Source organism: Mastomys coucha, unplaced genomic scaffold (genome assembly GCF_008632895.1).
Source record: "Mastomys coucha isolate ucsf_1 unplaced genomic scaffold, UCSF_Mcou_1 pScaffold9, whole genome shotgun sequence".
Classification (NCBI taxonomy): domain Eukaryota; kingdom Metazoa; phylum Chordata; class Mammalia; order Rodentia; family Muridae; genus Mastomys; species Mastomys coucha.
In genome coordinates, this window is record NW_022196915.1 from 86,709,635 (window position 1) to 86,722,377 (window position 12,743).

Sequence of the window (12,743 nt, forward strand, 5' to 3'; positions counted from 1 at the left end):
GACAGACAGACATAAATTTTACAAAGGACCACACTGCATCCTTCTCCAACTTCTTACTACATACAATGAAAAAAAATATCTAAATACTGGTGGGTAACAAAATTTAGGATTCATTAGTAGATTACAAACATCCTTAATGATCATTTAAAATAAATATTAGGTAGGAGTATAGTCACATTGTATCCATCAAGTAAGTGCCTTAATTCTTAATTATTTGAAAGCAAAGCTAATAGGAAAATTCTGTAATTTTACACACTCTTTCTATCCACAAGAGGGCATAAAAAATAAAATTGATAGGGTTACGGATACAGTTCAATGATAGAGCTTAGTGTGTATAAGGTCTTAGCTTCCATCCATAGTACTGGGGACATAGGGAAAGAGGAAAGGGCAGGACTGAGGAAGAGATGGAGGGAGAGAGAGCAGGGTCCAGGGAGGAAAGAGGTGTAGGCCTTCAGCTCAGTCTCCCTTCTCTTTCTCCAGTCAAGAGTAAAGGCTTCATTAGGAAAGAAGTCGAAAACTGGTAACAAAGTACTCCTATAATTGTCTTCAATTATCTTTGTCGTCCTAGTTTGTTTGCATGAGACTGTTAGGCATTTTCAGGCTTAGGTAGTATCTCTCCAAGTCTTGCACATTTCTCAGCAAGATTATGGCCTACCCCACCCCTCCAACAACAACAGCAGCAGCATCAAAGACGCTCAGGAAGTGGCAGCAACATATTTATTGGAAATGATTCTAGACGTTACATGAACCTGATGATGATGTAAAATTACAAAGCGAAACAGATGTGTAACATTTTTTTAAAAAAATCAGCAATGAGAAAGAAAAATCATTTTCACAAGAAAATCCCATATCCACATTGTCTTAATCACTGAACACCATAAACAACCCATACTGCTGATTCTCGGCATCCAGAACAGGGTTCACTTTTAATGGAGAGATGGAAAGAAAATGTTTCCTTCCCCAACATAAGGATCCCTCAGCCATCACCTGTTCATCACACCCACAAGGCAATTTCCACCATCAGACAGTAGTAATACTGAACTCCTCTTCATCCTGGAAGGGGAATAAAGGGTACTACAAATGAAGACATTTTCAGAAGATCCAAGTGACAGATCAACTAATGGCCCACCACCGAACAGAGAATCAACAATGAGCACCTCCTAGAATCTAGAATGTACATCCTCTCTCCTGGCTAATAATAAGACTTTTTTAAAGGAGAAAACCCCCTAGACCCAAGGGATGCTCTGACCCCATGATACTTGTGGCATTCAAGTGGAAAACAGCCTCAACAGCCTCGATGCTTGGCATCCACTCTTCAACATCTTCGGAAACTTGACACATAAGCACTATGATAAAACTTCATCTTGTCTGTAATAAACTGAGGAAAATTACCCCCAAGTGACCCATCTGCAAAAAGACAAAGGCTGAAAGAGCAGCAACAGGAAACACTGTTTGGAAAGGGAAAAAAAAAAAAGCTGTATCAATGTTCAGAGGCACTATTGTAAAATCGTCTCTGCTGTAAGGACTGAACATGGACTGGGAAGATGATTTGCTATCCATGCACCCAGCTTGCATGAACATTCTCTAATCTCTTATCTGTACGCAGCAGAAGCCAGGAGTCTAAACATAGAAGTGCAGGCTTTACCTGGGTTGGAGATGTTTCCACTCCTTCCACTGTGCTTTACATGGTTGGTTCCTAAATAGTTCACAGTTCTAAATCTTCACATGGAGGGGGAAAATGATTAAAAATGTGTTCTGTCATTGAGCAAACAATACAAAAGCAACTCAACATGGTATATCATCTTTGGGAAATACTAGTTTTATTTCCCTATTCTAAAACTGAAGGTCTCAAGAACTACATAGAATGCTCTCATACTCTTGTGAGAAAATAGCAAACCCTCTCACTTGGTAAATACAGCACCAAGCAACTGTTTACCGCTATAGAAGTCACTTAAATAAAATGGCAAAAAGCTACCCTAGACAATTCAGGAGCTTAATGGTATGTTTGAGGCCTAGTATTTTCAGTTTGATTATCAATGCTGGTCTAATCTGCTAGAAAATTAGCAACAATCCTCTTCACCCTGAGGTGGGTTGTCTCAGCCACAGTGTCCTCCTTTCTCCCTATGTGTACCTAAAGCAAAGTCTAACCAGACCCAAGATACTCAAAGGTTAGACATGCGGTTGTCACACAGAAGGCAGGGCAGAAGAGCCCCACCTTCCTAGGAGACTCACAGGAGTGAAACTGGAAGCCACTCATGTCCCTTATAGACACAGACACAGTTAGAGAAATGTGTCTGCCTACCACACTGAGTGAAGCATGCTAGTCTTTGGGGGTGGGGAAAAATACATTCATTTTTTTTTGTGGTTGTTCAAGTATATTTCAATATACAAAGATGTTCTAGATTTGTTTCACTAGAAAAACCAAAAGGATTTCATGTGTATCCAAGGAGAATCTCACTTGAACTCCCCTTTGATGTGAATTTCATGAAGTTCTGACTCAAAAAGAAAAACTGCTCCTAGTACACACCTACTGTTTGATTGAAAGCATGGCTCTTTATGTCCACTTATATATAGTTTTGTACATAGTTGGCAACAACCAGAAGAAAATACAGTCTGGATGTTTGTGATGGCTTAAGAGTGGAGTGCTCTAGCTACATCGCCTACTGATGCTCTCACCACCAGTAGTAGCTGTCCTACCAGCTTTCTGGTCGACCTTACACAGGGTCCTTTTTCCAGGTATTTTTAAAGACGCTATCTGCTGAGGCCATATCTGAAACTATGGCTTATTTCCTGGCTTGGCTTTGTCATTCATGGGATGAGTTAGGTCTCTCAACACCAGTTCACAGTTGGCCAGCGCATCTGCAGGTAGTAGCTTCCGGATTTGTTCCACTGTCTTTTGATAGGCCATTTTATCTTGTTCCAGGGTCCGGATTAAAGCCTTCATTTTGGTTTCTCTGGTCAAAAGAGTTTCTAGGTTGGATTCCAAGGCCTGAATTTTAGCATGAGCCACCTGTTTGCCAAGAAAAGGAAAATCTTCTAAATTAAATATTTGAGGAGTCTGATTATTTATGAGTACCAGCCAGCGTTATAGCACATTGGTTAACAGAATATCATGCGAACAGTGAGAAAAATGCATACATTTTTTCAAGTTATATTCCAGTATATAAAAATGTCCTCTGAAATGGAGTTTTGTGGGGGGTTTTGTTGTTTCTCTAAAAAGAATGCCCAAAAATCCAGGTATTGGAAGTAGAAGGTGTAGCTCAGTACCTTTCTGTCATTTAGAAATTCTGGATTTGAATCCCAGAGATATATTAAATATGGATTATACATACATATGTATGCATATGTTTAACAGACATATTGTACAGACATATATGTGTGTATAAATTATACTCATGTGACTGATTTATCTCCTCTCACTAATCAACAATAAAGCAATCCTCACAATAATCACAGTAAAGCAATAGTGACAACACCCCACACTCTTCACGCACACCCACTGGAGTCCCCGTCTGTCCAGTCTGACTCAAGAAAGAATACAGAAACTCTTGACTACTTTTTTCTACATGAGTTGGTTTTGAGCATAGTTTTGATGGACTCTAAGCTGCATGGAGCTGACTCTGACCAGTCCCTGCCCCACCCCCATCCCTGCTATATCATCCACCAAAGCATGAGTACATTGGTGGAGAAAAGCTCATATGTTTAAGAAGGAATCCAAGTGATTGGTAGTTCTGGACAATCTTGCTCTTTGATAACTACCTTCCCAGAAGAACAAAGTGGGATGCTAGGGAAACTCCCTAGTGCCTTCCAGGGCTAGAACCTTCAACAACCCAAAGACCTCCCAATGTATTTGTCTAGACATGCTTGGAACTCCATTCATTTCTACTGACTGGGAAGCTTGATGTTGACTACCTGGAACTGTCAACAGAAAGTCTGTAGCCATGGAAAGTGGGTATAAATGCCTTCTCCAACAAGAAAAGCCTCAGGGGACATTGAAATAGTTGAGTAATGAGGAACTATTAGTATAGCAACTATTTTTCTACTGTGAATAAATCATATTGGCTTACTGTTTAATAGAAAGAACTAACTATTTAAAAAAAAAAATCCTCCCCAGGAGGTTCAACTCCTGCTACTGTGTGGCTTTGGTGTGGCTGTTCCCCTGCAACGCCACCCCCCACCCCCCGCACCTGTTAGAAGGCCGTTCCTGTTATATCTTCATATATGTTACCAAGTGATGATGTTCCACACTGGAATCGTCTTTCATAAATTGCTGAGGAGGATCCCCTTGAATGCCTAATTAAGGCACTTTTCATAAGACCCTTCTTTGTTCTTGTAAAATGGTTTTTCCCGGAGAGAAAAACTAGCCTTGCCTGTCCCTGGATTCCTTCCTCATCATGACAAGTCTCCCTCTATTCCCTGCTCCCACTAGGACACCATCTCCATGGGACACAGCCAAGGGCCTTTGCCGGAGTGAGCAGCATGCTGTTTCAGCCTCCGGAACTGTGGATGAAGTCAACCTCTTCGCTCTGTAAGTGATCCAGCCTTGGGGACTTCAGCGAGCAATGCACCTGCTAACTTGTTCTGTCTGCTAACCTCCTCTCCTGCAGAACACGGATCCCGAGCTCCTATCACACTACTTCAAGGACAGACGGTTGTGGGGAGCCGTGAATCTTGAGAGGCATTCGCCATGGCAAGATGGCGCCTAAACAACTGTTTGCGCATGTGCGTAGAGAACTGTTTGCGCATGTGTGTAGAGTGAAAAGACGCCATGTCACGGCCCATCCTGGGGCGTTAAGTAGGGTAATGAGCGAACAGCCAATCATGAGCAGACACGCCATGCTGTGGGCAGATACCCTGCACTGTGGTGTATATAAGCAGTGCGGATTTTGGGTTCGACCCCTTTTTTCCCTATGGATGGAGACAAATAAACAGTTTCTGCAGAAGGAACCTAGTGTGTCCGTGTGTCTTCTTCCCGGCGAGAAGACTGCACAGGCTACAGACGGTTACTTTGAAGATCTTTTTTGTATTTTTGTCTGTTTGTAAACTACAGTAAATTACTTGGGATTAGAGTAATTGTGCATTCCTGAGTGGCGGGACCATTTGTTATTTGCTCACCTTTAACTCACCCAGAAACACCTTTCCAGTTCTGCTTTATTCTAGACAAATGTCATCATCCCTAACCAGATTTTCACAAAGCCTACGCCGCTTCCTTCTTACTCTACCCTAACTGGTCTTTGGTTTACATCATTCTTCCAAACGTGAGGCTCAAATCCTTTTGACATGTCTCCTTCTGTGTTCTTAGACAACAAAGAAAATTGGTCACATTCCACTCTCCACCTGTTCTCTCCCTACTATTGGACCTGACCTGATACTAAGCTAATTCCACCCTGCCATAGCCTTTGAAGGACGCAGGCTCCTGCTCTGAGCAAACAGAGGCTCTCCCCACTGCTCAGCCCTCAGAGCTCAGCCCAAGCTCACACAAAACGTTCCCAACTCCTCAGATCTTATTCTCCCCCCCACTAAACTTATCTGAATTACATAACATCCAATAAGATGAACCCAAATTCTGCCTTAAATTGCTGTTCTACTGTTTTGAGGGTGAGCCTTTTCTCTCCCAAGTGATTCTTAGGCTCCTAAGTATATTTGAAGACCCCCATACACATGAAACTTATGAGATATGTAGGCCCTCTAGTCTTCAGTGGTTCAACCCACATACATATCACAGTCATTGCAAGCAGTTCCATGCATGCAGGGCAGCACACAGATCAGTGCTACGATCTTTATTTCTGTACCTGGAGTTTTTCTAAGAGGTCCATGTTCTGTCTTTTCAATTGGTTGTTGGCTCTCTCCAGCTTCTCCAGAGATTCATTATCCTCACAGGCATACGAAGACTCCAGAAGCTCATCCTGAAGCACATGATATTCTACCTCATAGGCATGTAACTGTTTGGAAATATCCATCTCAAAAACCTGTTGAAACACCACAGGTCAGTTAGTCAGGCCTTCATTATCTACACCATAATGCAAGTAGTATATACTGGTAGACCTAATGTTTACTTCCCAGCACTAATGAAATCATTAAAAGCATACCAAAATTGGAAATAGGCCTGGATACCCACAAAAGAACAAATAAAATAGACCCAACTTCCAATACAATAGCACAGAGCGTACTTACAAGGAGATGAAACATCCTGAGAATGAGACCAAGTCACAGGAATAAACTACCATCCAAGGGTATTTTGTAACCAAGGTGATTATAATCTAATAGCTATCTCCTGAAATGTAGAGTAGCACATCAACATTTGTGGTTGAGAAATGATCATGTGCCAGAGATAACCTTTGCTGGTTACTAAGCAAAGTTCCGTAGGAGTTGGACTGTATGCATTAATGGAACAGAAAGGTCTTAATAAATGCATGATTCATCTGCTATTCTTTCGGAGTCTCTTTCAAGATCAGCACTAGATTCCATAGTTAATCAGTTCAAATCCTCCTAGGAACCTGGGAGTCAGGAAATTCCCTTTTTAACTTCATTATTTTGGTTTGTTGTTTCCCCTCCACACTTTTTTAAAACAGGATATATTTGATTTCAATCTTTCAAAAGCATAATACATAACTGCTTGATATTCATACCACTTATGTCAGCCAGTAGTCTATGGGAGTATATTTCTGCAAGCCCAGCACTTGACAGACAAAAGTGGGAGAATAGCAAGTTCAAGAACAGCCTGGATTCCAGGCTAACTATTAAAAATATTTTAATAATTAGAAACTACTGGTAATTATGTACATGATAATCTGAATATTAGTTATGATTTATGGTGCTAAGAAAAAATGCAGGGCTTTGCACATGCTAGATAAACACTTAATCACTGAGAGACACCACCAGGGTGGCCTTAAAACTTGGGATTGCACAGCCTCTGCCACCCAAGTAGCTGGGGTCACAGGCCTGGTCCTTCTTATAAATTCTGAAAGAATTAGTGACATTGAAAAGCCTAATGAACTTCATTTTATTTTGGTTCTCCCCAGACTCTCCAGAGATTCATTTTCCTCATGGGCATATGAAGGCTCCAGAAGCTCATCTTGATTACCTGATATTCTACCTCATTGGCATGTAACTGTTTGGAAATATCCATCTCAAAAACCTGTTGACCTCAACTACTTCAACTGAAGAGTCTTGACTCTTTAACTTATAACATGGGTCTTAGCATTGGTTTAAATGAAAAGAATTCCTGAAAAAAAAAAACCCACTATATCATATTTTCTATGCATAGGCAGATAATGTTTCATAACTGTCTCATTTCTAAGTAAAATGTGCCTAATAAAACAAAAGAAGACCTTGAAAAAATTCGATGAGAGATAAACTACATTTTTATGTGAAAACATTTAGTACTTATTGGATCATTTACAGCATACCTGGGTAATAATTTTTTCCATTTCAGTGGTATTCATATCAGGTAATGTACTTTTGAGAAATTCAACAATATTTTCAAAGTTTTCACACTCCATTATAAGCGCCTCCTGGCTGCTCAGTAAGCTGAGAGCAACCTTAAATATAACTTCAGTTCCTTGAAGAAAAATAATATCTAGAACAAGTAAAAATTTTCATAATCAATGTTGTGTATCTACTTTTGCAAAGAGTACATTCTTTGTTCTAAACATATGTTTTTATTACAGCAGTAAAACGAGAAAACATGTTATAGAAGGAAACTGGTCAAAACCAGTTTTTACTTTTTAAAAACAAGTTTAATATGACTGAAGAAAAGAACAGGATGCTGTCTCTGTTCCTTGTTAATCAAGGACCTCAGATGTGGTTAAGGGAACAATGGAGAGATTCTAAATCTGTCTAACTATATATTGTTTACAGCTATTATGTACAGTAAGTTTATGGATTTAAAATAAAGTTCAAACATATTTATTCAACTAACATTTGGGGTTTTTGTCTACAGCAGAACATAACAATACATTGATCTAGTCAACTAGACTACTCATATTCTCATAATCAAAAAGTAAATGAGCCGGTTAATATGTAACTAAATTTACATTCAAGTGGAAACTTGAATTCTAAGAAAGTAGAAAGTAGAAAAAGTTTAGCATCCACAAGACCTGTGCAAGTTCAAAGCAGACAAAATCCCAACATGAAGAACGAGGCTGGGTGCGAAGTCCTACCCCAGCTGAGGGACTACTGGGCTTTCTCAGTAACTGCTAGGAGAGGAAGAGTCCATTCTCTTTACGTTTTTCACCCCCTGGAAGGTCATTCTCCAGGGTAGCCCAAAGTATTGGAATAGCACTAATTGACTTGATGGATTTATAGAAAGGAAGAAAGAAAGGAAGGAAGGAAGGAAGGGAGGGAGGGAGGGAGGGAGGGAGGGAGGGAGGGAGGAAGGAAAAAGAAAGAAAGAATACAAAGCTGGATGAGTAGGGATGTGGGGTTGAATCTAAGAGGGGATGGGTGGTGAATATGATCACAATTCACTATATGAGATTCTCAAAGAAATATTACATATGCATGTCCTAAACCAGAGGCGAGAAAAGAAATCCCTGTTAATTCTAAGGTCAGCTGGACCACAGCAGAAGCATGTAATCATTCTGAAGCACGTGAAGGTAGTTTTGTTTGAAAACTCCTGTCACCGTGTGTGCTTCTCTCATCAATAATACAAAGCAATAGACTGAGAGACTGTTCAGTAGAACACCTGCCAGTTTCAGCCACCACCTCTAACAGGGAACAGATCGATAGGGAAGGGACATAGGTGTGGCGAACCCTGACCTGAGAGTCCACAGGCTGTGAAAGACCCATCACTTATAAGGACATAAACACATCTAAAAGGACTCTTTAAGATTCCAAAACGCTCAAGAAAACTCCACTGGATGGAAGCGGTATGTACCCAACAAGCAAGAGACATCCATGGACTTTTTAGCTCACACAGTGCAACTGGACATTATATTTCAGCTCAAACTTTGACAGAAGACTGTATTATCCTTCCATTAAGAAAGTATAGTACAATCTACAACGTGGTATATGTATGCACAAAACACACATGTGGTCGAAACTCAACTGTCTCCTATCATTTTTCTAATTCAAATGTCTCCTAACATTTTTCTATTTGTTATCATCTCTGATTTTTTTTCTGAGTTTTATACTAACACATATTTAAAGAATACTTTGATGACTTAAAATTAGAGAAAATTTAAAAATTTGACCAAAAGAATTACAAAGCTTCAACCTAGCACAATGGTACATAAATACTGAGTCCTCTGCCATGGTCCCTAGATAGATGGGCAGAACCCAGCAGCTGTAGGAGCCCTCTCTAGGCTACTGAGGTCCAGCCAACATCTGAACAAATTCCTAGAGAACAGTAGTTGCCGATGTCTTTCTTTCCTTTTCTGTTTTTAGAACCCTTGGTCAGTTTTTTGTCAACTTGACACAAACCGGGGAAGAGAAAACCTCGTCTATGAGAACATCTCCGTAAGGCTGCTGTAGGCAAGTCTGTGCACGCGTTTCTATAACTGATGATTTCTGTGGGAGGGGCCAGCTCACAGTGAGGTGCCACCCCTAAGCAGGTGGTCCTGGGTGGTAGAGGAAAGCAGTTACTGAGTAGCTACCTCGCTCTGACCACAGTGTTGGCATTGGGGGGGGAAAGGAGACTATGGTTTGAGGAGCCATGAGCAGCAAGCCAGTAACCAGCTCTTTCCCATTTCCTCTGCATCTACTCATGCCTCGAGCTCCTGCCTTGGCTTCCCTTAGTGACAGGCTGTTGTGGTGTGTACCTGAGAGCTGAAATAGACCCTTCCCTTCCCAAGTTGGTCATGGTGGTTCATCACAGCAACAGAAATCATAACTAAGACAGATGGGGGTTTATTATATAGCTCACACGTGCTCAGACTCATAACCCTACTATCTTAGCCTTCCCAAAGGCCTGAGACCACGGGTGTGTAGAACCACACTCAACCTGTGTTTTGTTTTTAAATTATACTCTGATGAACCTGATTAGGACTTATGGCTAGATGTAAGGGCCCCCGGAGGGCACACAAACCATACCACACTCTCTTCTTTTCCAATGCCAACACTGTGATCAGAGTAAGGTAGCTACTCAGCAACATGCCTGTCTACCCTCAGTGTCTTTTCTCTTAGCCGTGTTCTTAGGGATTGGCTTTGGCTCTTTTAATGGCATGGAAGGTGGCCATGTAAGCAATAAGACAGGAATGAAGCTACATGTGAACAACAGACATGCCATTAGAACTCATAGCACAGCGGTGGGGTTACTTTCTCTGTATATTGAATCTAAACTGAAAGTGAAAGAGGAAAAAAACAGAAAAATAATAATTTAGAAACCATACAGAGTCTGCCTCTAATCCAGCTTTGAAAACTGTGTTTCCACACAAACAAACACAGGAAGTTCATAGGAGCTCAATTATTTCTACTACATTTGAATTTTACTTAGAACTCTGCCAGCCCTAAGGGGAGCTCGTTGGACAAAAGGGAATAGATACTACCATCCCTCTTGAACACAGGTGTCTCTTACCAAAAACTCTGGCTACAAATCCCAAGGGAAACTGAGAAGCGAAGAGTGTGAGGAACCAGGGTGCAGCATAGAGACTGGGGCTGATCTCATTCTCCTCAAGATGATTGTAGAGTTCTCGGTGGTAGTCATGAAGGAGCCTGGACAGCTGGTACATCTGAATCTGCAGTTCATATGGGGAAGGAGAAATCTGAAGTAATCTGCAACACACCACATTTAGTAAAATAACATGTCTTATTTTTATTGTTAACTTTAAAGATGATGTTCAAGTCCAAGTCACTACATTGAGCTCATAATTCATTGTCAGTGTAAATTCAACTAAGTCACGTGAACAAAGGGGTTCTACCATGTGTTTGGTATGGTGTGCATACATGGAAAGAGCATCATTCTTCCTATAGAAAGAAACTGTTTGTGAGTTTCCTAACAGATTTTTTTAACATCTCCTCCATAATGTGAACTTTTTCTTATAAAAGAAAAACATAAATTAATGAAAATGCATGCCAATAACCAATCATGTTGTAAACTCAAGAACAGTTTCCAAAGTAGAAATAAAAAAACAATACAACTTCTGCGGGGAAACGAATCACAAAGTGCTGTCCACAAGCACTGCAGATTTCCTCGGAACCTTATCTACAACACAAATCTTGGAAACTAAATTTGCACACACTGTAAACGGAAGGAACCGGGGCCACAGGAAGTCATGGTTATAAAATGAGCGGCTTGGCAGGAGGCAAACACAAAGAGGGGTTTCGTAATGAGATTATTATCTCCGAAGGTCGTGTCGGAAAAGAAATCGTGTATTTCTTTTAGGTCAGCTCCAGTTTAGAAACTACACAGGGTGGGCGTTCATCAACTGAAGAACTAGTGTTTTGGCAAGCTTGGAAACAGGTCTAACTAGTAAAATAAGTAAAAAGAAAGCAAGTTGATAAAGACATTCTGTTCTTGTTCAGTTGGGACCTGAGTGAAGAAACAAACATTTGCCATTTCACTATTTTTAAGGATCTTATATTCTGCACCCTATGTTCTAAACTTGAAGTATATTTGGGCAGATATGAAAATTCAAGGCTCCTACAAGGAAAGTTTTAATAATAAAGCCTTATTTGCCAAAAGTCCAAATTCAGTCCATTTAACATGGCAAAGCTACAGATGGAAGAAGGGTGACGAGAGAAGAAAGAGCACACAAGAGAAAAGACAGAAGGCTGCACAGCCAGCACAGAAATCAGCAGGGACGGGGTGTGATGAGACAGATAATGAAGCAAAGCAGACGCCATCCCCTTGTTCACAGTTAAAGTCACCGCAGCATCACCTGTGTGCCTACACCCCAGAGTGAAGCAGGAAGTCAGGCATCCTCTCTCTCAGGGAAGCCAAGCTCACTGGCACAGGTACTGGCGCCATCTTTGAAACCTTACAGATCAAACCCTGCTGGCTTCCTGCATTAGACAGTGAAAAGGTGTTCTTTTCACTTCCTGAAGCACAGAGTTCAGCACTCCTACAACATGCCTAGTGTCTGGTAGGAAGGCTGCCGGGGAAAATGTTAACTTTGCATTTCCAAAATTAAAAAGGGTATTTTTAGTAACTCCAATGATCACTTTAGTAATTTTTTTTTTGAGGATTTCAGTCATAGGACCCTATTTACATCATTTCAGCCACTCGCTTGTCTCAGGTCTCCCTCCAGCTTGGATTCATGGCCTCTTCTGTAATCATTATTGTTACATACATATACACACATATACAACCCACTTAGTGTTTCTCATATATGTACATGCAGTTAGGGATTAACATTCTGTGATGTTCCCTGAATCATAATGATTATTCATGTATAAATACAATTTACCTATACTTATGCTGTATCAAATTTTTATTAGAAAAATTTTAATGGGAAAATATCATTCTTAAAAAATATGTATAACTAAATCTTTCTGCCTGTGGGCCAAAATCAAATACAATTCACATATAGTTTCTATTCTCTGAAACTCTAATAACAAAGAAATTGTTTCTAGAAATCAGGAGTTATTTATTTTTACAACGATACCAATGTTTTCTCTCTGATATAAAGTATAAGTAAACTGTTTAACATAAAACATCATTTAACCTATTAAGTATATGTACATACAGTTGTCAAATAGGAACTGAATTTGTATAGTTATATGCCTTGTTGAGCACTCTCTATATGCCTTCCTAAGTACATGGGTATTTTGAAAATTCTCCAGTCCTTCATTCAAACGACTAA

General features: G+C 40.3%; 1 protein-coding gene across 3 annotated transcripts in view; it reads right to left on the reverse strand.

The window, feature by feature from the left end:
* Nucleotides 1-703: 703 nt before the first annotated feature.
* The window catches only part of Tbc1d4 (TBC1 domain family member 4), a 174,617-nt gene continuing 162,577 nt past the window's right edge, over nt 704-12,743 (reverse strand). For 2 of the 3 annotated variants that reach the window (XM_031362940.1, XM_031362941.1), the window contains 4 exons: nt 10,517-10,676; nt 7,410-7,579; nt 5,793-5,969; nt 704-3,010 (listed from right to left, as the gene is read on the reverse strand). In XM_031362940.1, the coding sequence (XP_031218800.1) occupies nt 2,777-3,010; nt 5,793-5,969; nt 7,410-7,579; nt 10,517-10,676 (741 nt within the window). In that variant the 3' untranslated portion in view covers nt 704-2,776. Of the gene's footprint in view, nt 3,011-5,792; nt 5,970-6,988; nt 7,139-7,409; nt 7,580-10,516; nt 10,677-12,743 lie in introns of those variants that run through there. The other variant, XM_031362942.1, reaches the window with a different exon arrangement.